Raw genomic sequence first — 25,213 nt, 5'->3', positions numbered from 1 at the left:
AGTTTCAGCTTTAGCATCATTCCTTCCAAAGAACACCCAGGGCTAATCTCCTTCAGAATGGACTGGTTGGATCTCCTTGCAGTCCAAGGGACTCTCAAGAGTCTTCTCCAACACCACAGTTCAAAAGCATCAATTCTTCGGCACCCAGCCTTCTTCACAGTCCAACTCTCACATCCATACATGACTACTGGAAAAACCATAGCCTTGACTAGACGGACCTTTGCTGGCAAAGTAATGTCTCTGCTTTTCAATATGCTATCTAGGTTGGTCATAACTTTCCTTCCAAGGAGTAAGCGTCTTTTAATTTCATGGCTGCAATCACCATCTGTAGTGATTTTGGAGCCCCAAAAAATACCTCCCCCAAAATATGTTTCTTCAAAAACGTGACTGCCACCAAGATAATTTGATTTTATCCAGATACCTTTCTAACCCCTACTCTAAAAGTTCACCTTAAAATCTTTATCAGTTATGTGAAGCTGATATTTTCTTTGTAGTCATCATTATTCAGATATTATAGTTTAGAGTCCAGAGAAACAAATCTTTATATTTAACTAGGTATTCAGTCAAATGGTCACAGGTTATCTTTTCCCTTTCAGTTCCCATACAGTCTTCAACACAAAAAGATGAAAATAGAGCCTATAATATAGTCGGGACTGAAGTTTAAAATATTTCATGCCTCTATAACTAAAAAGCCTCTTGATGAAAGTGAAAGAGGAGAGTGAAGAGTAGGCTTAAAGCTCAACGTTCAGAAAGCAAAGATCATGACATCTGGTCCCAGCACTTCATGGCACATAGATGGGGAAACAGTGGAAACAGTGGCTGACTTTATTTTTTGGGACTCCAAAATCACTGCAGATGCTAACTGCAGCCATGAAATTAAAAGACGCTTACTCCTTGGAAGGAAAGTTATGACCAACCTAGATAGCATGTTAAAAAGCAGAGATATTACTTTGCCAACAAAGGTCCGTCTAGTCAAGGCTATGGTTTTTCCAGTAGTCATGTATGGATGTGAGAGTTGGACTGTGAAGAAAGCTGGGTGCCGAAGAATTGATGCTTTTGAACTGTGGTGTTGGAGAAGACTCTTGAGAGTCCCTTGGACTGCAAGGAGATCCAACCAGTCCATCCTGAAGGAGATCAGTCCTGGGTGTTCTTTAGAAGGACTGATGTTAAAGCTGGAACTCCAATACTTTGGCCACCTCATGCGAAAAATTGACTCATTGGAAAAGACCCTGATGCTGGGAGGGATTGGGGTCAGGAGGAGAAGGGGACAACAGAGGATGAGATGGCTGGATGGCATCACCGACTCAATGCACATGAGTTTGAGTGAACTCTGGGAGTGGGTGATGGACAGGGAGGCCTGGCGTGCTGTAATTCATGGGATTGCAGAGTCAGACATGACTGAGCAATTGAACTGAACTGAACTGATACCTTAAAGTTGTTATACTTTACTGAGACTTGAGCTTAATTACTAAAGAAAAAGATCTTATTCCATATTCCAGGTATATTCTTAGATCACTACATGAGATACCTGTCAGCAAAAAGTCATTCGAAACAAAACATTTACATTCAGAAAACAATTCTGATGTACCCAATAATGAAAACTATAAAAATCCATATAAATTAATTTCAGCAATATGAAGAATACTATCCTGTGAAAACCTATTACTCTCTGTGAAATATTACATAAATACAACTTCAGGAGTTGAAGGTGAATGTCACATTGTCATGTAAATGGGAGTCACACAGTATGTACCCTTTTGTACCTGCCTTTTTGGGGGCAGGGTTCCTGGTTTTTTTCACTTACCACAGTGCTTCTGAGATTTATCAATGTTGTTGCACTTATCAGTAATTCACTCTTTCTCACTTTTGAATCTTCCATTACATGGTATATCACAATTTATTTATCTATTTACCAGCTGATGTCCATTTCTGTTGCTTCCAGTTTACAGCAATTATAGACAAAGACTCCTTAAACATTCTCATAAGTCTTTGTGTGTATACATACATATTATATTTCTCTTATGTAAACACCCAGCAGTGGGATCCCTGGGTTATGTGATAAATGCATATATAACTTTATAAGAAAAAGGCCAAACTGGTTTTCAAAGTGGCTCACCATTTTACAAACCAACCAGCAATGTGTCAGAGTTCAGCTGTTCTGCATTTTCATATATAGTTGATACTGTTAGTTTTAAAATTTTAGTTTTTCTAATAGGTGTGTACTGATATTTCACTGTGGTCATAATTTGCAACCTCCTAATGACTAATCACATTGAGCAACTTTTCATTTCTGTGTATTTTTTAGGGGGAGAAACATCTATCCAAACCCTTTGCCCATTTTTAAATTGGGCTGTCTTTTTATTATTGAGTTGTAAGACTTTAGATAGCAATCCTTTATCAAGTACAGTAAGACCCTTACATACAAATGAGTTCCATTCCAAGAGCATGTTCATAAGTCCGATTGGTTTTAAGTCTAGCAAAGTAAGCTCAAGGTACCCAACTAAAACAATCCACTACACAGTACTGCACTGTAAGAGGTTTATAATACTTCTCACACAAATAATGCATAAAAAAATAAAGAAAACACTTTAAATCTTACAGTACTGTACCTTAAAAAGTACAGTAGTATCACTTACATTACTGCTGCTTTTACACTTGCTTATAGACAAGCTGAGCTTGAAATAAGGATATTGTACTGGACGTACAGGGTTCTGTACAGTAACTACACAAAAGCACAACCACTTGAAGAGGGTGCACGCATGTGACAACGAATGCCAGATATGTGAACTAACCTATACAACTGGACACGTGGAACACATGTTCACATCTTTGAAAGTTCACAATTTGAAGGTCCATATGTAGGGGACAAACTGTATGTGATTTGTTAATATTTTCCCCTATTCTGTAAGTTGTCTTTTCACTTTCTTGACAGTGTAGTTTTGAAGCACAAAAGTTTTAAATTTTGATGATGCCCAATTTATTTATTTCTTTTCTGCCGCTGTACTTTAGGTGTATATATAAGAAACAATGGTGTAATCCAAGGTCATAAAAATTTATGCCTGTATTTTTTCCTAAGAGTTTCACAGTTTTATATTCTGAATTAATTTTGTATGGGGTGTGAAACAGAAGTCCAACTTCACTCTCTCGCATATGGATATCCAGTTTTATGAGCACCATTTGTTGAAAAGATTATTTTCCTCTTTCACTTGTCTTTGCAACTATATTCTCCCAGTCAGTGGTTTACCTGTTCATGTTCTTAGCAATATAATTCTGAAGAGAAAAAGTTTTGAATTTTGATAGCATCTATCTTAAAAAGAAAAAAAATGGTTTGTGCTATTTGTGTCCCATCTAAGAAATTCTTCCCTAACTAAAATCCTATATATTTTCTATGTTTTATTCTAGAAGGGTTTAGCTCTTACATTTAGGTCTATGATCCATTTGAAGTTGATTTTTGCATATATTGTAAAGTAAGGTTTAGGAACTGAAATCCCTTGTCAAGTCTGTTGAAAATCAATTGACTGTACATGTACGGATCTATTTCTGTTCCATTTATCTATATGTTTACTCTTTCATTTCATTACACTGTCCTGATCTTAAAATTCAACACTGTTAATCCTCCAACTTTGTTCTTACTTTACAAAATTGTTTTGGCTATTCCAGACCCAATATTGCCATATGAACTTTAGAATTAATGGTTACTTTAATACAAAAATGCCTGCTTAGGTTCTGACACCACATGGACTCTGATTGGGGAATTCCTGACATTTTAATACTGAATTATCCAATCCATCAACACTGAATATCTTTTTTAAGGTCTTCTTTGTCTCAGTATATGAAATCATTTTCAGTATACAGGTCTTACAAACATTTTGTCAAATTTATCCTTAAATTTTTCATGCTTCTGCTTCTACTGTAAGTGGTGCTATATTTGTTAGGTCTATTTAAAATTGCTTATTGCTAAAATATAGAAATAAACTGCTTTTTGTATATCAATCTTCTAGCTTACAACCTCAATGCTAAGTTCTTGTAAGTTTTTCTGTAGAATCTTGAGGATTTTCTGTACTCCAAAAAAAATGCTGTCTGAATAAATTTTAATTCTTCCTTTTTAATCTCTATACTTTTTCCTTTTTACCTTATTTCACTGTCTAAAACTTCCAGGACAACAGTGAATGAAGTAATGAAAAAAGACAGAGTTGCCTCTTCCCAGTTCTTGGAGGAAAGCATGTAGTGATACACAATTAAATACAATCTGAACTATAGGTTTTTTGTGGCCTCTCCTATCAGCATTAGAAATTTTCCTCCAATTCCAAGTTTGCAGAGAGATAGCTGCAAACCAAGAATGAATACTGAATTTTTTCAAATGCTTTTCCTGTATTTACTAAGATGATATTATGGATTTTCTTTTTAATATGTTAATATGATAAATTACACAAATTGATTTTTGAACCTTAAACAAACTTCACAATCCTGGTATAAATCCTACTCAGTCAAAATTTTAACCTAACGCTAGATATGAATTGCTAAAACTTTTAATATTATTCTCTGTATTTTTCTTCAATCTAAAAACCAGACTAAACTACACAGGTTAATCAGTTTACATAGTTTAGCTTTTTATCTTCACTTTACTTATTAACATTTCTACTATGGCTCCTGGTGTTCCTATTTACAAAATATAATGTAAAGGCAAACTTAATATTATGAAAGCAGCAATGTTGCATAGTAAAACCAGTAACTGATTTTTTAAAATGTGTTCCAATTCTTGTGATCTTACTTCACCAAATTATACTCTCCCACCACCCCCCTACTCTCTGTACTAACAAGCAATTATCCTTTCACCTCCCATCAAAGAACTGGTCAAGCTTCTCCATCTTTTCAGTTCTTCTGTACTGTTAAGTAAGGAGGTGAAGCAAATTAAACAGCACTAAAATTTTCCTGCAATATCAGTAAGATGTGAGAAATTAATAAAACTTGTTTAAAAGTTCACTATTCAGAATCTGGCACTATATTCCAAAACAGAATTAAGGCTGAAAAAATATTTTTATAAAAAAGAGAGAAGCAGAAACCCAAAAGATTGATAAGTAAAATTCTGAGGCAGGATTTCAAAGTGTAGAAATGATAAAAGAAAGTAAATCTAAAGTTAAAAACATCTGACTATTTAGAAAAATAAAACTTTTCTAACAAAACATACATAACCAAAATTGGCAGATACTACAACAACCTCAACCTAACTGTATCAATATGTATAGTTTAGGAATAGATTTTAAAAAATGGAGTGGGGAAGATTTTATGACCAAAATTCTTATTATCAATTACTTAAGATGAAAAATTTGAAACTACTCTATTAAGTTTTCTAATCAAAATTTAAACAAAATATCTAATATCAAAATCTTATAAACATCTTTTTATAAAAGAACATCTGTAAAACTTAAGTATACACCAGGTTTCATGAAGAAAATTCATATCTTACAGGTAGGAGGGCTTTTCATATGTAATCAATTCTTAACCTGCAGGTATTAAAATATAACAGCTAATTCATTTATAAAAGAAAAATAGAGAATAAATAAAACATTATTGAAATTCAATGTGCATGTATGTTTAACATATTTATTTAACCATTTACTTTTTATTCCCTTCTCTGCAAGATATTTTAGATTTTCCTGATAAGCACTCAAACTGACAAAGTTTCTTTCCTATTTCCTTCTCATCTGATGTAGATATTATTGATGAAATAGCCAGAGTAAATAGAAAGAAAAAAAAGGGCTTGAATTATCTAAGTCAATATTTCATTATATATAGTCTAGCATTAACCTCCACAAAAAATTACTTACATCTGCTTAAAAAGTTGTCAATATTTTTGTTTTTTCTTAAGGCAGGAAAATCCAAATCATATACCAAAGCATCCAATCCATCCTAAACAAATAAACAAACAAACAAAGTTAGTTTTTGGATCACACTATGAACACGTTCCTCTTTCATGAGTATAAAGAAAAAAACTTATGCTTTAACATTTAATCTGCTTATCTGCCTTTCTCTCACACATCCTGCATTCATTTAACACCTTCTACAAGGTTACATGAGTACTGGAAGAAGAGAAAACTCATTTTTATTTCATATACAGCAGAGGTCCCCAACCCCCAAGCCAGTACCAGTCCACGGCTTGCTAGGAACCCAGCGGCACAGTAGAAGCAAGCAGTTGTCTTCCACAAAATCATTCCCTCATGCCAAAAAGGTTAGACACCACTGATAACAGAGTTTTCACTTTCTAACTCTCTCAGGCAGAGGAGCAGCAAAATCACCACAAACTGGCTACAAGTGACCTCAACTCATGCCCTTTTCTCCATATAAGGGCATGAAATTTTACTTTTCACTTCCCTTTAACTACTGAATTTATTTATTTCTTAGACATTCATAAAAAACAAATGACCTACATTTTGGACCACAAATATTTTATAAGGTAGTATCAAATACTAGTTCCTAAAATGTGAAGTTTAGTGTAAAATAAATTCTGCATTTTGATACATTTTTATGGTGTGTATATAAATATACTGGGTTCTCTTTCTTTGAAAAACTTTTTAGAACAACCACAAGTAAGGGACAAGCATGGGCTTTTACTTTTAAGAGGGACATTTAAGTATTATCTAAGCAAGAGCAGGACAATGAGAAGGTGTACCAATCAGTGTTGAAGTAGGAATGCTTCTATTTAGATTATATCTCATCATGTGCCAACGGGGAAACAGTCAGACAATCCCAAGTCATCTTCATTGTATTTAACTGGAGAAATTTAGTTGACTACAATAAAGCCCCAAAATAAAAAGCAGCAAAGGAAAACACACTATCTGGAGACCATGAACAGTCATGTTCATAAAAGCCTGAAAGAGAAATAGAAGCCAGGGGAGATATACTTTGTGTTAAGTCAAGGTATGAATAACTCCAGCTATTTTAGAATACTTAAAATATTTCTCTAGGAAACTGCAAAGTCTAGTCAAATTTTTATAGGTTTTAAAATATATCACTGCTTAGGTTGGAAACTGACCATGAGAAGACGACTAAAGAGACCAACTAACCCTACTGCGGGCTTTTTAGAATTCAGGTTTGTACAGATATGAAGAAAAAGTCTCCCCACCAGAACAGGTTCATCTATCCTTGAGACACATTTCTTAGTCTCATAAAGCATTTGAATACTTCTGTTAATGATTTTTACAATAAAGAGATGAGAATCTTTACTTGTCTTGAAAACCAATCAATAAATATATTAATTCACTATTTTCTAGGACAAGGAAAATAAATGTATATATACCCCTTAGACTAGAATTTAAACTCTTTAAAGCAGAAACCACAGTTAACATCTCATTTTCTCCCACAGCATCTTCCAGAATGTCTTGAACAAGTGGGCATAAAATGTACGTTAAACCAATGATTTTTTTGCTCCAGAGCAAATGCATTATATTACTCAAGAAATAACACTTTCCTTATTAGATAGTAAGTTTCAGCAGACCATGTCACTCCAAAAAAATTGCATAGATTATAGAGTAATGCAAATAACACTAGCCCCACAATTTTAGGTCGAATTTTGATAAACATTCCTAGGAAATACAAGTAAGCATAATGTAATAAAATCAACATATTATTACATCTTATAATAAGTACTATTTTAAGAGCTCCTACTTCCAAAGACACTTTCCAGTTTTAAAAGGTCCAGAACATCTAAATTTATGACAGTTTAAGTTGTTTTCTAATATCAAATAAAACATTAGAAAGTGAGGAAATTGTGCATTAAACTTTACTCACAACACGCTCTTTCCAATAAATATACTGCAAACTGCCTACAATCTTACTCCAAATAATTTTTTTAAGTTACTAAATGTTAGGGAAAAAACTCAAAAAATCCCTTGTTTAATTAACACTACATTCCATAATCAAGGCAAATAACAATTAGAAACATTAACCAATTTGTCCAATGCCACAGAGCTAGTAAGTTGTCTTACAATCAAAATACAAACTCTTGGTCTAATAGTTATAGAAATAACATGACCATGACAAAAACATGATTTAAAAACCCTGTATCTCTAAAATGAAGTTAGGAATTGAGAACAAACATGTGTATTTAAGTCCAAGAAGTACCATTTAAAAATTAATAGAAAATCACAAGTCATATTCGTCTAATTAAAACAAGAAAGTACACTGGTTAAGACTCAAACCTAGTGTCCTGGGTCAAAGTGTTATATTTTTTCTAGTACGCCACCACGCCCTCTTCTGCATGACCTTCCCCAAACTACCTATGAAATCGAACAGTTTTCCTTATATTAGAGTTATTTTTTACTTTAATCTCCACAGCTCGATTTCTGATGTGACCATGGCGTTTTACTCACAGCATCGCAGATACTGTTGGCTCTCCAACCCCCAACAACTATTTCCTCCTTCTACCTTCCTAATTCAATCTTGATTTTGTTCGGGCAACCCACCTTTCTCCATCAAACTATGAGCTTCCATGAAGGGAGAGATCTTCCCCAACTCAAGGAGGTCACTTCTAATTTAAGCTAAACATGGAGGCCTACTACTCTTGCCAGTGTTCAGCTGAAGTACAGGAATATGGTAATAATCTGGCACATCAAATGTGAGGGGAAAACCTACAGAAAGGTTTCTGGGGAAAAGTTTCTTCTCTCCTGAAAGAGATACATGTCAGATATAGTCTCTCCTTTTATGAGAAACTGTCATCTCTCTATATGACACTTAAACAACAGGAGCCACCTTGGGGCCTCAAGGGAAATTGGCAGGAAACAAAGCTAAACACAGTGAGGACAAGAGACATGAAAGATGGAAGGAACCCGAGTCTATGATGATGTTTTTGAACCACTGAATTAATCTACTCTGGAAAGTATCCTTCCCATTCTATCTCAAGATTATACATTTTCCTTATGGTTTAACTCAATTTACATTGGATCTTCTAATTCTTGTGACCTAAATGAAGTCAAAGTCATTCAGTCGTGTCCCACTCTTTGTGACCCTACGAACTGTCCATGGAATTCTCTAGGTCAGAACACTGGAGTGGGTAGCCTTTCCCTTCTCCAGGGGGATCTTCCCAACCCAGGGATCGAACCCAGGTCTCCTGCATTGCAGGCGGATTCTTTTCCAGCTGAGCCACAAGGGAAGCCCCAAAATACCAGATTGGGTAGCCTATCCCTTCTCCAGCGGATCTTCCCAACCCAGGAATCGAAGCGGGGTCTCCTGCATTGCAGGCGGATATCAGGGAAGCCCCTCTTGTGACCTAAAGCACCTCTCTGAAATACACAGAGTTCATTAAAAGCCAATGTAGGAGATATAGGACTTGTTGCACCAAAAGGGTGAGAGAATCATCCATTCAAACAGTGAGACCAGGAGCAAGATGGGGCTGACAAAAAGTGTCACTCTTTGGTAAATGTTGTTTTTATAACTGAGCCTCAGTTTTCTCTTTTATAAAATGGAAATAACTCACTACAACTCAGGCTCTGTGAGAGCTAAATGAGTGACGTATTCGACCCTTAAACAGTTCCACTTTTCACTCTTTATTTCTCTAGCTGACGTTTGAAAGCTCTACAAGTTAGTCTCACTATTGACAGAAATGACATAAAGAGAAAATAGATATTTTAGTCATGTGGTCATAAAACCTCAAGAGTAAATCTCAGGTCATGATATTAAAACCCTTCCGAGTGTAGAAATCCCATATATAATTAAAAGTTGGGTTTAAAAAAAAAAAAAGATGATGCATCTGACTATTCTTAACAATAGAATTCAAGCATGCATTTGTTAATGGAAAACTAGCGGCATCCACTAACTTGTGTACAGTCACCAGGACTAGATGTCTGGCCCTATCACCGTATACTTTGATTTTACAATTGTAGGAGACAGTTTTTCAGTATCCTTCATAAGCCAAAATTATTTTTTTTTATCAGAGAAATAAAATGGGCAAGAAGGTATCCTTCTAGCATAATCTAAGGTATAGACATACCAGCAGAGGCTGTAAGGGGAGTCAAAACACTGAGATTGGGGACAGGGATGCAGGCTTTCACTTTAATGAAGCAGAGAAGCTACAAAAGATAATACAACCTTAGAGTAGGACAAAGAATTCTGACTTTTATTCAGTACTCTGAAGTTCTGTAAAATAATGGAGAATAAGGCTTGCCACTTCTTAAACTCCATATTCTAGTACCAGAATTCAGAACCTTAACAGAAACTAACATTAATTATTATCCTCCCATAATAATCATTATGGAGAGGAGTCAATGTCAAAGAATTACAAAAATTAAATCCTTTGATATGTATATTTGAACAATGATAGTAGACCAGTCAGAGAAGGCGATGGCACCCCATTCCAGTACTCTTGCCTAGGAAATCCCATGGACGGAGGAGCCTGGTAGGCTACAATCCATGGGGTCACGAAGAGTCGGACACGACTGAGCGACTTCACTTTCACTTTTCACTTTCACGCACTGGAGAAGGAAATGGCAACCCACTCCACTGTTCTTGCCCTGAGAATCCCAGGGACAGAGGAGCCTGGTGGGCTGCCGTCTATGGAGTTGCACAGAATCAGACACGACTGACGCGACTTAGCAGCAGCAGCAGTAGACCAGTTATTGCAGTGTATTTTGAAAGAAACTAGTCACATTAGCGAAGTGTTGAATACTTTCACATAAACACACAAAGGCAACCGTAATTAATGACAAGTATAACATTTTACAAGAAACTCTAAAGAATGGACATTTCATATGTCTTAAAAAGAGCTGGTATTAGGAGCAGGGAAAGCAGTAGTTGTGTTACCTCACAACAGAGTTTAAGTAAAGGAGAAGCAGGAGGAAATTATTCAACTTAACACTGCTGCCAACTTCAGTCTCTGGATAGTTCTGAATTACAAAAGTAAGATTCCCGTGTAAAATATCATTTAAGATTAGGTCCATTAGTAATATTACACTTGTTATAAAGTACAAGAATATAAAGGCACTAGGAAAGAAAAAAATACTATGTATAAAAAATTTCATCTTTAAGTAAAATTTCAAAATCAAAATCGTTACTATTCTAAATAAGTTTTTGAGAAACTACACCCCCTCCACAAAAAAAAAAATTAAGGCAGTAATTAAGGCAGTAAAACAAGGACTTTTGAAAATCAAAAAATTTTTCTTGACTATTGTCAAATATTTGATGACAGTTGATGTACCACTTAAAGAAAATACTTTGGGTCCATGTTAATCTCTTTGTTAGGTAAAGACATAAGAAATTTCTCAAAATTAAGCAGTGATATGAAAATGGAAAAAGAATTTCCTCAGGGAATTTTAACAACTTCTGGTATTAAACTAAAATATGTTTAAGCACTGTGACATTACTATATACATGCCAGTGCATCCTCGGATAATTACACAACAACAAATTTAGTAATCCAAATACTTAATTAAACATACAGTGGCTTTTCCCAACCAATCTCAAAAATCTCAAACCTTTGCAGCCTCATTTTTCTCCACATACATGTATCCAGGCTTGAGTCATACTGTGCTCGAGTCACGTCCCATTGCTCAGTCTACCCCATTGCCTTTTTATCTGCTCTTTTCCCAGCTGGAATATGAATATTTCTTATATGCAGGCTGCCTCAAATGTTTGTGCTGCCTTCCCCAAGACTCTGAGAAAATGTTACAAAATAAAACATCTCCTATGCACTTCCTGCTTCAGGAATTACTGTGCTTATTATAATTACTTGTAAGTCTGCCTTCAGAAAATAGAACGAGTTAGTAGTAGTAATAACACTGATGATAAAAACAGTAAAATACTTTGGGAGCTCACTGGTTAGTAGGTAGGACAAGTAAATAATATGGGATCCTGAGTATTACAAAGTACACAAACAGAGAAAAGACTGCTTAACATAAAGGACATGAAATATAAGCTGACCTTTATTTCTCTTTAGCCATTCTTTATATTGAATTATAGTCAATTTACAATGTTAGGTGTACAGCAAAGTGGCTGAGTTACATATATATCTATCCTTTTTAAGATTCTTTTCCATTATAGGTTATCACAAGACACTGAATACAGTTCCCTGTCCTTGTTGTTTATCCATTTTATAAATAGTAGAGTGTATCAGTTCATCTCAAACTCCTAATTAATCCCATCTGTTTTTATAACCAAAAGCCTGTTTTCTATGTCTAAGAGTCTGTTTTGTAAATAAGTTCATTTGTATTATTTTCTAAGATTTCACATACAAATTATATCACATTTGTCCTTCAATGTCTGACTTACTTCACTTAATATGATAATCTCCAAGTATATCCATGTTGCTGCAAATGGCACTATTTCATCATTTTTTATGGTTGAGTAATATTCCACTATCCTATATTCCTGTATGTATGTACACACACACACACACACACACACACCCATCATCTTTATCCATTTATCTGTTGATGGACATTTAATGCTTCCATGTCTTGACTTTTGTACATAGCGCTGCTATGAACATTGGGGTACATGTATCTTTTCAAATTAAGTTTTCTCTAGGTATGTGCCCAGGAGTGGGATTGCACGATCAAATGCTAACTTTATTTTTAGCTTTTTAAGGAATCTCTATACTGTTTTCCATAGCGGTTACACCAATTTACATTCCTATCAACAGTGTAAGAAGGGTTCCTTTTTCTCCACACCCTCTTCAACATTTGTTATTTGTAGACATTTTAATGATGGCCACTGACCATTGTAAGGGGATACCTCATTGTAGTTTTAACTTGCATTTCTCTAATAACTAGCAATGTTGAGCATCTTTTCATGTACCTGTTGGCCCTCTATATATCTTCTTTGGAGAAATGTCTCTTAGGTTTTCTTTTTTGATTCAGTTGTGTTTTTTTGACATTAAGCTGTATGAGCTGTTTGCATATTTTGTAAATTAATCCGCTACTGGGAGCATCATTTGCAAATATTTCCTCCCAGACCACAGGTTGTCTTTCGTTTTGTTTATGGTTTCCTTTGCTGTCCAAAGCTTATAAGTTTAATTAGGCTCCATTTGTTTGAGTTTGTTGATCTTTAAAGAAGAGAATTTGAAAAGAGCAAGATGAAGGTGGGGTAAGGCAATCTAAAGAGAAGAAAGGCAAGAAAAATTTAAAGAATGAGAATAGGATGCTCTGGTTCCATAGATATGAGGAAAAGGGTGCAGGAAACAATGCTGTGAGGATGGGTTAACGAATGTGTATTAAAGGTATAACACACCATGCTAAGAATTTTGGTATTTCTGTTATTAGAACCATACGAATTTGGGGGAGAGGAAGAATGACATGACTAGTTTTTATTTTACTAAAGTCTGACAATGATAAAGACAATGGATTAAAAAAGGAAGAAACAGGTGGAAAAGGGAGTGGTCAGGAGCATACTGTGGTAATAAAGCACAAAAAGATCCAAGTCTGCACTAACTGGGGGCAACAGGAATGGAGCATTAGAAGCGAAAGAATCTGAAGAATGACTGAGAGAGGGACAGGAAGGATTAAGAATGAATATCTTCTAGTTTAGGTGAGTAGAGAGTGACTTCATTAACCAAGGCAGAGAATAATATTTTGGAGAGGAAAGATAAAGATTTTAGATATACTGAACTTGATATTCCTGTAGGATACCTACCATTTTATGGATAACTAGACGGTAGTTCAAAATATGAGTTTGAGTTCAACAGAGAGACTGGGCTGGATACAGATTTGGAAGTCACAAGAATACATTTAAATTCATGATAACAGATGCAATTACCCAGCAAGTGTAAACCAAGGGGAAAATGGAAAAAGAGTGAATAATAGCCTTCTGGGAAACATTAACATCTGAAAGACAAGCAGAGCAAACATGACCAATGAGCAATAAGAGATGGGGAAGAAAGATATAGCAGTGTCATGAAAGCTGAAAAAACTGTAGAAAGAACTTAAGAGCAGAGCAAAATGCCACATGGAGATCAACTAAAATGAAAAACGCAGAAGGAGCCGAATAATTTGTAATTAAAATGTCACTGATGATAGTTGCAGAACAACGTAATGCCACTGAACTGTACATTTAGAAATAATTAAAATGGTAAGTTACATATTCTAGGTATTTTGCTACAACTTTTTTTTAAAGTCACTACTGGACATCAGCAAAGTGGTGGACTAGGAAACTCCAAACTCTTGTTCCCCTATAGGAAAAAAAAAAACCCACCGTACCCAGCAGCTCCGTGAACCAAATTTGAAGGAGTTCAGGAAAACAAAGGTTTAGAGAAAAAAAAAAGCAAATATCCCATGGAGTACAAGCCACATTCAAATGGTAGGAAAATTTGTGACATGTTTACTCACTGTTAACCAACTCTCTCCCGGAGTGGGGGTGGTCTTGGTCTTGAGCAGGTAACAGGTTGGTCCCCACTTCCCCCACCTTGAACTGGAGGGAGCAGAGCAGGACCATATTTGTCAACTGCTGTGTGTGCCTGTATTAACCTATCCAAGGGATGTCTGAAGGATGGAGACGAGGACCTTTCTGTTCTGTGTAACTAAGAATACAGACAGACAAAGCAGTGGGCGCAGAGCTCATAAAAGCTACCAGAAAACTACAAACCCCACAGACACCTGAGGCAAGAGGTTACGGAACAGATGTACAATAGACCACCTAGGCCCAGAAAAGCTACGGTGAGACTCTTGGGGAAGCTTTTCTTTTAAACCATCGACCTTAAATAGAATGCTTCTCAGAATGGAAGGGGCATAAATCAACTTATAATGGGTAGAAAAGCTAGTGGAAAAGGAACAAATGAAATAATGGCCAAAAGAAATGAGAAAAATTAAAGCTTGCATGATTTAAATTTAAAGAGATACTTTTAGGTAGAGGAGATATATTTTTATAGAATAAAAATGATTGAGGTTCCAAAAAAATCTAAGGGAGGACAGAATTAAGATACAAAGTTGAGACATCAACCTTCTAAAAAAGAAAAATACTACTATGTAAACAGTTATCACGTCATAAGCACACAGAGTCATATTCCAATCGAGTACACTTCACAGCCTCAATGTCCTCATCTGTAAAATAAATGTAACAACAACTATCACATGTGAAATATGACCATGTAGGGCTGTTGTAAGAAACTGATACATCGTAAGAAGTCATAAAAATATATTCATGGGTAATTTCACAGAGGATTTTCCTCTCGATCATTTTAACAGTTTACAGGTATGGGTGAACACAAGCTAGATTTTGTGTGGGCATGAATAAGTGAAAACTTTCAGATGGTTTGACTTTATTTTGGGGGAAGACAGTTTACTTTTCAAATTTTTCCTTCAAGTGTCTGATTTGTTTCTTTGGGGAAAAATAAAACACGTCATATGTTCAGTTAGCAGTAGTATAAAAATATTTTCCAATAAACCCAGCCCATTGACTTTGTAAATGAAAGTGAGAAAAACAAACTGACTTCCAGCCAACTATATTGACTAATAAAAAATGAAATGCACTTTTCCTTTCCAGTCTGAAGCCTTTTGATGAGTCACAGAAATGGCTTGTGGAATCTTCATTTTTCAGAGTCCTCGTTGTCACTGGGTTGGCACATTTCAAAGAGCCGAATCTACTGGTTATTTTAACAAGCACCAGTGTGTGATCTTGACTATTTAATAAGGAGGAAAGGGATGCAAAGCAGTGTTTCCTTTTAAAGGCAGCAAAATGAGTCACTTGCCTGTGTGCTTCATGTCACTCTAATCAACACATGTAGTTAAAATGTGGAATAGTTTCTCAGAATGATCACATTTGTTGTTGAATTAAAAAATAAAATAATTTAAAAAAAATGCACAGCTCATTGCTATCTTCTTAAAGTTCCTATACAGATTTTCACAAAGCCAGACCTTGATCAAAGGTGGTTGGGGTGGGAGGAATGAACAGAGACTCAGAGACCTATGTAATCATAAGATTTAATGTCACTAGACGGAGAAGGTGATGGCACCCCACTCCAGTACTCTTGCCGGAAAATCCCATGGACGGAGGAGCCTGGTGGGCTGCAGTCCATGGGGTCGCTAAGAGTCGGACACGACTGAGCAACTTCCCTTTCACTTTTCACTTTCACGCACTGGAGAAGGAAATGGCAACCCACTCCAGTATTCTTGCCTGGAGAATCCCAGGGACGGGGGAGCCTGGTGGGCTGCCGTGTATGGGGTCGCACAGAGTCGGGACACGACTGAAGCGACTCAGCAGCAGTAGCAGCAATGTCACTAGAGGCCCAGAAGGAGAAAAGAAAGATAATGGGACTGAAAAGGAGTGAAATAAATAAAAGCTAACAATTCCCTGTATTCGGCAAAAGATCTAAGCCTCTAAACTGAAGAAACTAATAGGACATAGCCAAAGAAATCCAAACCAACAAAAAAACCATCCAAGTAGAATTCCATATCAAAAAAAAAAAAAAAAGGATAGTCTCAGATGACAAAAAACTAAGAGATTTGTGACCAGCAGATCTATTCTAAAATGACAGTTTAAGGAAATTCTTTTTTATCTATTTATTTTTAAAAAATAATTTAAAATTTTAATTGAAGTATAGTTGGTGAACAATAATAAAGGAAATTTTTCAAATCAAAAATGATAATAAGAATGAATCTTTGGATAATAGAAAGAACAAATGAAAAAAGTAAAAATAGGGGAAAATACAATATATTTTCATCCTCTTAAAAGTTGAAGCAAAAAATTTTAATATTACCTGATTGTTTCTCATTTTATATAGATATTAAAGATGAATATATTATATACTAGGAGGGTAAAAGAACATAAAGAAGATTTCTACCCTTTCCACAAACCAGTAAAATGTCAACACCAATCCAATGTTGTGAATTATACACGTCTAATACCTACAGCAACCAAAAAAAAAAAAGCTATACAAAGAAATACACACAAAAGCATTACAGATAAAGAAGCCTGTTTCCACCATTTGGCTAAAGAATATGATGATCTTTCATTTTAAAATTCTAATTCTGGAACATAAGATTACATCATAAGTTGCCAAGGATAAAATCAGAGGCGTCTACCCATGTACCAGACCATCGTGATGCAGGTGTTTTTGTCTAAAGGGGCTTTTTCAAAACTCTGTGAGTCAAAGAAAGGTTGTGGAGGCACATGTCTACCAAAGCTCTCAGACTTATGATTGGAAAGGATTCTTTCCTTTGAAGACTCTCCAGCTTGTATGAGCAGTTGAGGAAGCAGAGTGGCTGTCACCTCATTATATGAAGACCCCTGAGCTAAGAATGACAAACCTGAAGAGACTTCCTTCTTCAGTCACAGTGATGGCTAGCCCATGTTCACATTCCAACACACACACACACACACGCAACAACCACCATTAGCTGCTCAAAGAAGTGATACTGGACTAGATTGGAAAGAGGGCTTCGTTGTAAAACAAGAGCTTGGACTTTCCAAGCTTGGACAACTTAAGATGATAAGTTCTTGGGCTATAACACACAGCACGGCCACTACAGCTAACAATACTGTACTGAGTATCTGAAAGTTGCTAAAAGGGCAAATCATAAAAGTACTCTTCATATATAATTCACTAGATGAACAAGCTAAAGGAAAATCACATGATATCAACAGATGCAGAAAAAGTATTTGATTAAATCCAACTCCCATTTATGAGAAAAACTCTCAGGAAACTAGGAATAGAGTGAATGATTTATCAACTTATAAAGAATATCTACAAAAAAAACCCTGAAACTAACATCAAACTTAATGGCAAAAAAAAAAAAATGATGATATCCCTCAAAAATCAAGAACAAAGCAAGGATGTCATCTCTCACCACTCTAATTCAACACGGCAGTGAAGCTTACAGCCAGCTCAATGAAGTAGAGGAAATAAAAGACACACAGATCAGAAAGGAAGAAAGTTAATCATTTATATTTACAGATATCATTTTGCAGAAAAATCACAAGGAAACTACAGAAGAAAAACAAGCAAAAACACCAAGAACTAATAAGTGAGTTCCACAGGGTCATAAGACATAAGGTTAACACACAAAAACAACTGTATTTCTATATATTAGCAATAAATATGGAGAAACCAAAATGTAAAATAGAATGTCATTTATATCTACTCAGGTAAAGCAATATTGAGGAATAAATCTAACAAAAAATGCAAAGAATTTATGCTGAAAACTACAAAATATTGATGAAAGAAATTTTAAATAAATTGAGACATATAGTGTTCATGGACTGAAAGACTCAACATGATAAAGACATTAATTCTCGCAAAATTGACATTAAGGTTTAACGTAATTCCTATCAAATACCAGCAATAGTTTTCGTACATAAGGTAGATATAGGCAAAATTTTTCTAAAATCTATATGGAAAAGCAAAGGAACTAGAAAAGCTAAAAAATGTTGAGAAAGAATTATGTGGAGGAATAACTCTGCCCAAGTTTAAGACTCACATAGCCACAACAGTCAAGACAGTGCACTATGCACAGAAGGACAGACATACGGTCCTCTGCTGGTGTCTCCAGGAGATTGGTTCTAGGACCCCAGCAAATACCTAAATCCACAGATGCTGAAGTCCCTTAAATAAAATAGCACAGTGGAATTCCCTGGCAGTCCAATGGTTAGGACTCAGCGCTTTCACTGCCAGAGCTGAGTTCAATCCCTCGTCAGGGAACCAATATCCAGCAAGTTGTGCAGCACGACCAAACAAACCAAAAAGGCACAGCATTTGCATATACCATCCACACATCCTAGATTAAACCATCTCTAGAGAACTTATAATACATAATACAATGCAAATGCTACGTAAATAGTTGTAAATACATTGTAAATGTCATGTAAATAACTGCTGACTACAGGCAAATACAAGTTTTGCTTTTTGAATATTTCTGGATTTCTCTAAAGTTTTCAATCTGTGGTAAACTGAATTTGTGGATGTGGAACTTATGGATAAAGAGGGCCAACTATATAGATGAATGAAGCAGAATAGAGAACCAAGAAATAGACCCATACAAGTACAGCCAAGTGATTTTTTGACTAGGTACAAAAGCAATTCAATGAAGGAACTGAATTGAAAAAATGGTATTGGAAAATTGAATATCTATTTTAAAAATGAATCTCAATCTAAAGTTCTTACCTCACACAAAAATTAACTCATACTGGATCACTGATTTAAATGTTAAAGTGTTTAGAAAAACAAGTGCTAAATTTTTTGAGAACTACAAAACTGAGTGAAAGTTTCTGAAACATGACACAAAAAATATTTTTGAAAATTTAGATAAACTGAACTTTGTAAAAAGAGGATAAAAAGCCAAATACTGGGGAAAATTTTTTTGCAAACCAAACATACTAGAATACCTGAATCACTCTCAAAATTCAACAATAAAAAATAATCTGATTAGAAAACGTGCAAAAGATATAGACTGACATTTCACCAAAGAGGATGTACTGATGACCAATAGGTGATGAAGAGATATTAAGTATCATTAGCCATGATATACTCATTACAACAACCAACATGAAAAACAGTTACAATTTCAATGCTGACCAGAATGCAGAGAAACAGAATCGCTCATACATTGCAGGGTGGTATAGAAAATGGGAGAGTCACTCTGGAAAATAGCTTTGTAACGAGTATCATATGACTGACAAAAGTCCATACAGTCAAAACTATGGTTTTTCCAGGAGGCATGCACAGATGTGAGAGTTGGACCATAAAGAAGGCTGAGCACTGAAGAACTGATGCTTTCTAATTGTGGTGGTGGTTAGATCCCTGGGTCGGGAAGATCCCCTGGAGAAGAAAATGGTTACCCACTCCAGTATTCTAGCCTGGGAAATCCCATGGACAGAGGGGCCTGGCAAGCCACAGTCCACACGGTCGCAAAGAGTCGGACACAATTTAGCAACAAAACAACAATTGTGGTGCTGGAGAAGACCGTTGAGTCCCGTGGACTGCAAGATCACATCAGTCAATCCTAAAAGAAATCAACTCTGAATATTCACTGGAAAGACTGATGCAGAAGCTGAAACTCCAAAACTTTGGCCACTTGATACCAAGAGTCAACTCACTGGAAAAGACCTGATGCTGGAAAAGATTGAAGGCAAAAGGAGAAGGGGGCAGCAGAAGATGAGATGGTTAGATAGCATCACCAACTCAATTGACAAGAATTCGCACAAACTCCAGAAAATAGTGGAGGGCAGAGGAGCCTGGTGTACTACAGTCCATGGGGTCGCAAACATGGACATGACTTAGGAACTGAACAACAACAAATTATATGACCAAGCATTTGCACTCATGGACGTTCATCCCAGAGAAACGAAAACAATGTACATGCAAAAATCTCCACACAAATGCTCACAGCAGCTTTATCTCTAACAGCCAAAAAATAGAAACAACAAAAATTATCTTCAACAGGTAAATGGCTAAACAGACTGCAGTACATCCATACTAGGGAATAATGTCCCTTTGAGAGGCACAAGAACATGCTCAGTTGCTCAGTCATGGCTGACTCTTTGCAACCCCATGTATTATAGCCCACTAGGCTCCTCTGTCCATGGGGTTTCCCAGGCAAGACTACTGGAGTGGGTTGCCGAACCACCTGGGAAGCCCACTATGGAATAACAGCCTGCTCTAAAAAGGAGTCAACTACTGATTCCTCCAACATCGGGAATGGATCTCAGGGGCATTTTGAGGAGTAAAAAAGAAAAAAAAAAAAAAATCTCAAAGGCTGTTTACTGTATGATTTTGTTCTAGTAACATTCTTCAAATGAAAAACTTATGGAGATGGAGAACAAATTAGTGGTTTCCAGGTGTTAGGGATGTGAAGGTGGAGGGATACATCTAAACAGGAGTAACACCGGGAAATCTTTGCTGTGATGGATTAGTTCTGTATCTTGATTGCAGCAGTGGCTACAGGAATCTCAACATGAAAAAACGGCCCAGAACTATACACACACATTGTGTATACATAAAAACTATAATTTTCTGGTTTTGATACTGCACCAAGGTTACACATAATATAACCTTTGAGGAAAACTGGATAAAGGGAGCACTAGATCTCTCTGCACTAATTTGTAACATCCTGTAAAATTAGAAGAAAGATCAATGACAGGACACCAACAGCAAAATGACACAAAGGTTGGAATTATCTAACACAGACTTTTAAAACAGCTATTATTAAAACGCTCCCCAAAATAAGGCAAGCACTTAAAATTAATGGTTAGACAATGCAAGCAATAAGAAAAAGGACTAAGTGGAAAATTGAGAAGGGAAAAATACAATGACCAAAAAGAAAAACACACTCTCAGTAACCTCAACAGCAGCATGGAGATGACAGAGAAAAGACTGACTATGCAGGCAAACGCTAGAGATAGAGTGGGTTTGATTCCAGACTACCACAATAGAGCAAATACTGCAATAAAGTGAGCCACACTTAAGGGTACCATAACATTATGTCTGAAAAACAATGCACACCCTTAATTTTAAAATACATTATTGATTAAAAAAATGCACCACTGGAGACTTCAATAGTCATGGTACTAACATCAAGAATTACTAATCACAGATCCCCATAATAAATAAAGTTTGAAATATTCCAAGAACTACCAAAATGTGACATAAAGACACAAAGTGAGCAAATGCCGTTGGAAAAATGACACCACTAGACTTGCAGAACACAGTGTTGCCACAGATCTGTAAAAAATGTGGTATCTGTGAAGTGCAATAAAATAAAGCACACTAAAACGAGGTATGCCTGTACTTGAAGATAAATCAGTAGAAATTATCTACACAGGGAAAAAAAATAAAATGTTTTAAATGATCAGAGCCCCAGGGACCTGTGGGAAAACAGCAGAAGGGAACATTTGTGCTCTTAAAGAGTCCCAAAAGGAAAGGAGAAAGAGTTTGGTGTGGTAAAAATGTTTGAAGAAACAAAGGCTGAAAACTTCCCATGTTTACTACTGATTCCAGCAGCTCAGTGAAACCCAACAGGATAATCCCAAAGGAACCTGAATCATAATCAAACTGCTGAAAACCAAAAACAAGGAAAATACCTAGAGGACAACCAGAGAAAAATGACATTAATTACAGGGGAAGAGTGAATTGGATAATTGCAAATTTCTCACCAGAAACTACGTGAAACCTCTGAAAGAAGTAGAACACCATTTCTAAAGTATCAAAAGGAAAGAACTGTCAACCCACATTCTATAGCCACCGGAAATATCCTTCAGGAATAAAAATATAATTTTTAAAAGCCTGACAGGAAGAAAAACTATGAAAAATCATAGCAAACTGACCTGCTGTAAAAGAACTTAAAAAAAAAAAAGAAAAAGTTCATGAAGTTCTTGAGACAGAAGGAAAATGACAGTGGAAGGAAACTTGGAACGTGAGGCAAAAAAGAAGAGCAGCCAACATGATAAGTATCTATTCTTCTCCTATTGAGTTATTTAAAATACATCTGACCAATGAAGACAAAAATTATAACATTTTCTTACGGGATTTACAGTGGGTATAGCTGAAACCTGGGGAAGGAAACGGCAACCCACTCCAGCATTTTTGCCTGGGAAATCGCATGGACAGAGGAGCCTTGCGGGCTACGGTCCATGGGGTTGCAAAGAGTTGGACACGACAGAGCGACTAAGCACATAGCAGACATACATCAGATGACTACAACATAAAGGGGAGGGTGAAGGGGCATTTACAGCATAAGGTTTCTACATTCCTTAAGAAGTGATAGCATATTATGAAAAGTTAGGCATGTATATTGAAATCCCTAGAACAGCAAGCAGCCACTAAAAAAAAACCACACACAAAAAACATATAATCAAAAACACAATAAACTAAAATGGATACTAAAAAATGTAAAAGTAATCCAAAAGAAGGCAAGAAAGAGGCAAATGAAACAAAAACAAAGGGAAAATGTACAAAATAAGTAAGAATATGGGAAAGAAACCAAAAGCATTAATACTACATTAAATATGAATAGTTTTAGCACACTGACTAAAAGATCATCAGAAAGGATTTTTTTTAATTTAAATTATTTATTTTAATTAGAGGCTAATTACTTTACAATATTGTATTGGTTTTGCCATACATCAGCATGAATCCGCCACGGGCGTATACGTGTTCCCAATCCTGAACCCCCCTCCCACCTCCCTCCCCATACCATCCCTCTGGGTCATCCCAGTGCACCAGCCCCAAGCATCCTGTATCCTGCATCGAACCTGGACTGGCAATTCGTTTCTTATATGATATTATATATGTTTCAATGCCATTCTCCCAAATCATACCCCCCTCCCTCTCCCACAGAGTCCAAGAGACTGTTCTATACATCTGTCTCTCTTTTGCTCTCTCGCATACAGGGTTATCGTTACCATCTTTCTAAATTCCATATATATGCATTAGTATACTGTATTGGTGTTTTTCTTTCTGGCTTACTTCATTCTGTATAATAGGCTCCAGTTTCATCCACCTCATTAGAACTGATTCAAATGTATTCTTTTTAATGGCTGAGTAATACTCCATTGTGTATATGTACCACAGCTCTCTTATCCATTCGTCTGCTGATGGACATCTAGGTTGCTTCCATGTCCTGGCTATTATAAACAGTGCTGCAATGAACATTGGGGTACACGTGTCTCTTTCAAGTCTGGTTTCCTCGGGGTGTATGCCCAGAAGTGGGTTTGCTGGGTCGTATGGCAGTTCTATTTCCAGTTTTTTAAGGACTCTCCACACTGTTATCCATAGTGGCTGTACTAGTTTGCATTCCCACCAACAGTGTAAGAGGGTTCCTTTTTTTCCACATCCTCTCCAGCATTTATTGCCTGTAGACTTTTGGATCACAGCCATTCTGACTGGCGTGAAGTGGTACCTCATTGTGGTTTGGATTTGCATTTCTCTGATAATGAGTGATGTTGAGCATCTTTTCATGTTTTTGTTAGCCATCTGTATGTCTTCTTTGGAGAAATGTCTATTTAGTTCTTTGGCCCATTTTTTGATTGGGTCGTTTGTTGTTCTAGAATTGAGCTGCAGGAGTTGCTTGTATATTTTTGAGATTAGTTGTCTGTCAGTTGCTTCATTTGCTATTATTTTCTCCCATTCTGAAGGCTGTCTTTTCACCTGCTTATAGTTTCCTTTGTTGTGCAGAAGCTTTTAATTTTAATTAGATCCCATCTGTTTATTTTTGCTTTTATTTCCAATATTCTGGGAGGTGGGTCATAGAGGATCCTGCTGTGATTTATGTCGGAGAATGTTTTGCCTATGTTCTCCTCTAAGAGTTTTATGGTTTCTGGTCTTATGTTTAGATCTTTAATCCATTTTGAGTTTATTTTTGTGTATGGTGTTAGAAAGTGTTCTAGTTTCATTCTTTTACAAGTGGTTGACCAGTTTTCCCAGAACCACTTGTTAAAGAGATTGTCTTTTCTCCATTGTATATTCTTGCCTCTTTTGTCAAAGATAAGGTGTCCATAGGTGCGTGGGTTTATCTCTGGGCTTTCTATTTTGTTCCATTAATCTATATCAAGACAGTATCATACTGTCTTGATGACTGTGGCTTTGTAGTAGAGCCTGAAGTCAGGCAGGTTGATTCCTCCAATTCCATTCTTCTTTCTCAAGACTGCTTTGGCTATTCGAGGTTTTCTGTATGTCCATACAAATTGTGAAATTATTTGTTCTAGCTCTGTGAAAAATACCATTGGTAGCTTGGTAGGGATTGCACTGAATCTATAGACTGCTTTGGGTAGTATACTCATTTTCACTATATTGATTCTTCGGATCCATGAACATGGTATATTTCTCCATCTATTAGTGTCGTCTTTGATTTCTTTCACCAGTGTTTTATAGTTTTCTATATATAGGTCTTTAGTTTCTTTAGGTAGATATATTCCTAAGCATTTTATTCTTTTCGTTGCAATGGTGAATGGGATTGTTTCCTTAATTTCTCTTTCTATTTTCTCATTATTAGTGTATAGGAATGCAAGGGATTTCTGTGTGTTGATTTTATATCCTGCAACTTTACTATATTCATTGATTAGCTCTAGTAATTTTCTGGTGGTGTCTTTAGGGTTTTCTATGTAGAGGATCATGTCATCTGCAAACAGTGAGAGTTTTACTTCTTCAGAAAGGATTTTTAAAAACAAATGCATTAGGGACTTCCCTGGTGGTTCAGTGGTTAGGACTCTGCACTTTCACTGCCAGGACCTGGGTTTGCTCCCTGGCTGGGGAACTAGGATCCCACATGCTTCAAAGTATGACCAAAAAAAAAAAGTCAGT

The 25,213-nt window shown here is 36.1% G+C and overlaps 1 protein-coding gene across 3 annotated transcripts in view; it reads right to left on the bottom strand.

Moving 5' to 3' along the window:
* The window catches only part of ROCK1 (Rho associated coiled-coil containing protein kinase 1), a 124,091-nt gene that overhangs the window by 82,362 nt on the left and 16,516 nt on the right, over positions 1-25,213 (bottom strand). For all 3 annotated transcript variants that reach the window (XR_011462511.1, XM_005898887.2, XM_070361975.1), the window contains exon 2: positions 5,829-5,910. Coding sequence is in view for 2 of the 3 variants with exons in the window: in XM_005898887.2 (XP_005898949.1) it covers positions 5,829-5,910 (82 nt within the window). In the remaining variant the exon portion in view is untranslated. The remainder of the gene's footprint in view (positions 1-5,828; positions 5,911-25,213) is intronic.

The sequence above is a fragment of the Bos mutus genome, chromosome 24, assembly GCF_027580195.1.
Source record: "Bos mutus isolate GX-2022 chromosome 24, NWIPB_WYAK_1.1, whole genome shotgun sequence".
Taxonomy (NCBI): domain Eukaryota; kingdom Metazoa; phylum Chordata; class Mammalia; order Artiodactyla; family Bovidae; genus Bos; species Bos mutus.
Note: the sequence above shows the minus strand (reverse complement) of the source record. Positions and strands in the feature narration are given on the sequence as shown.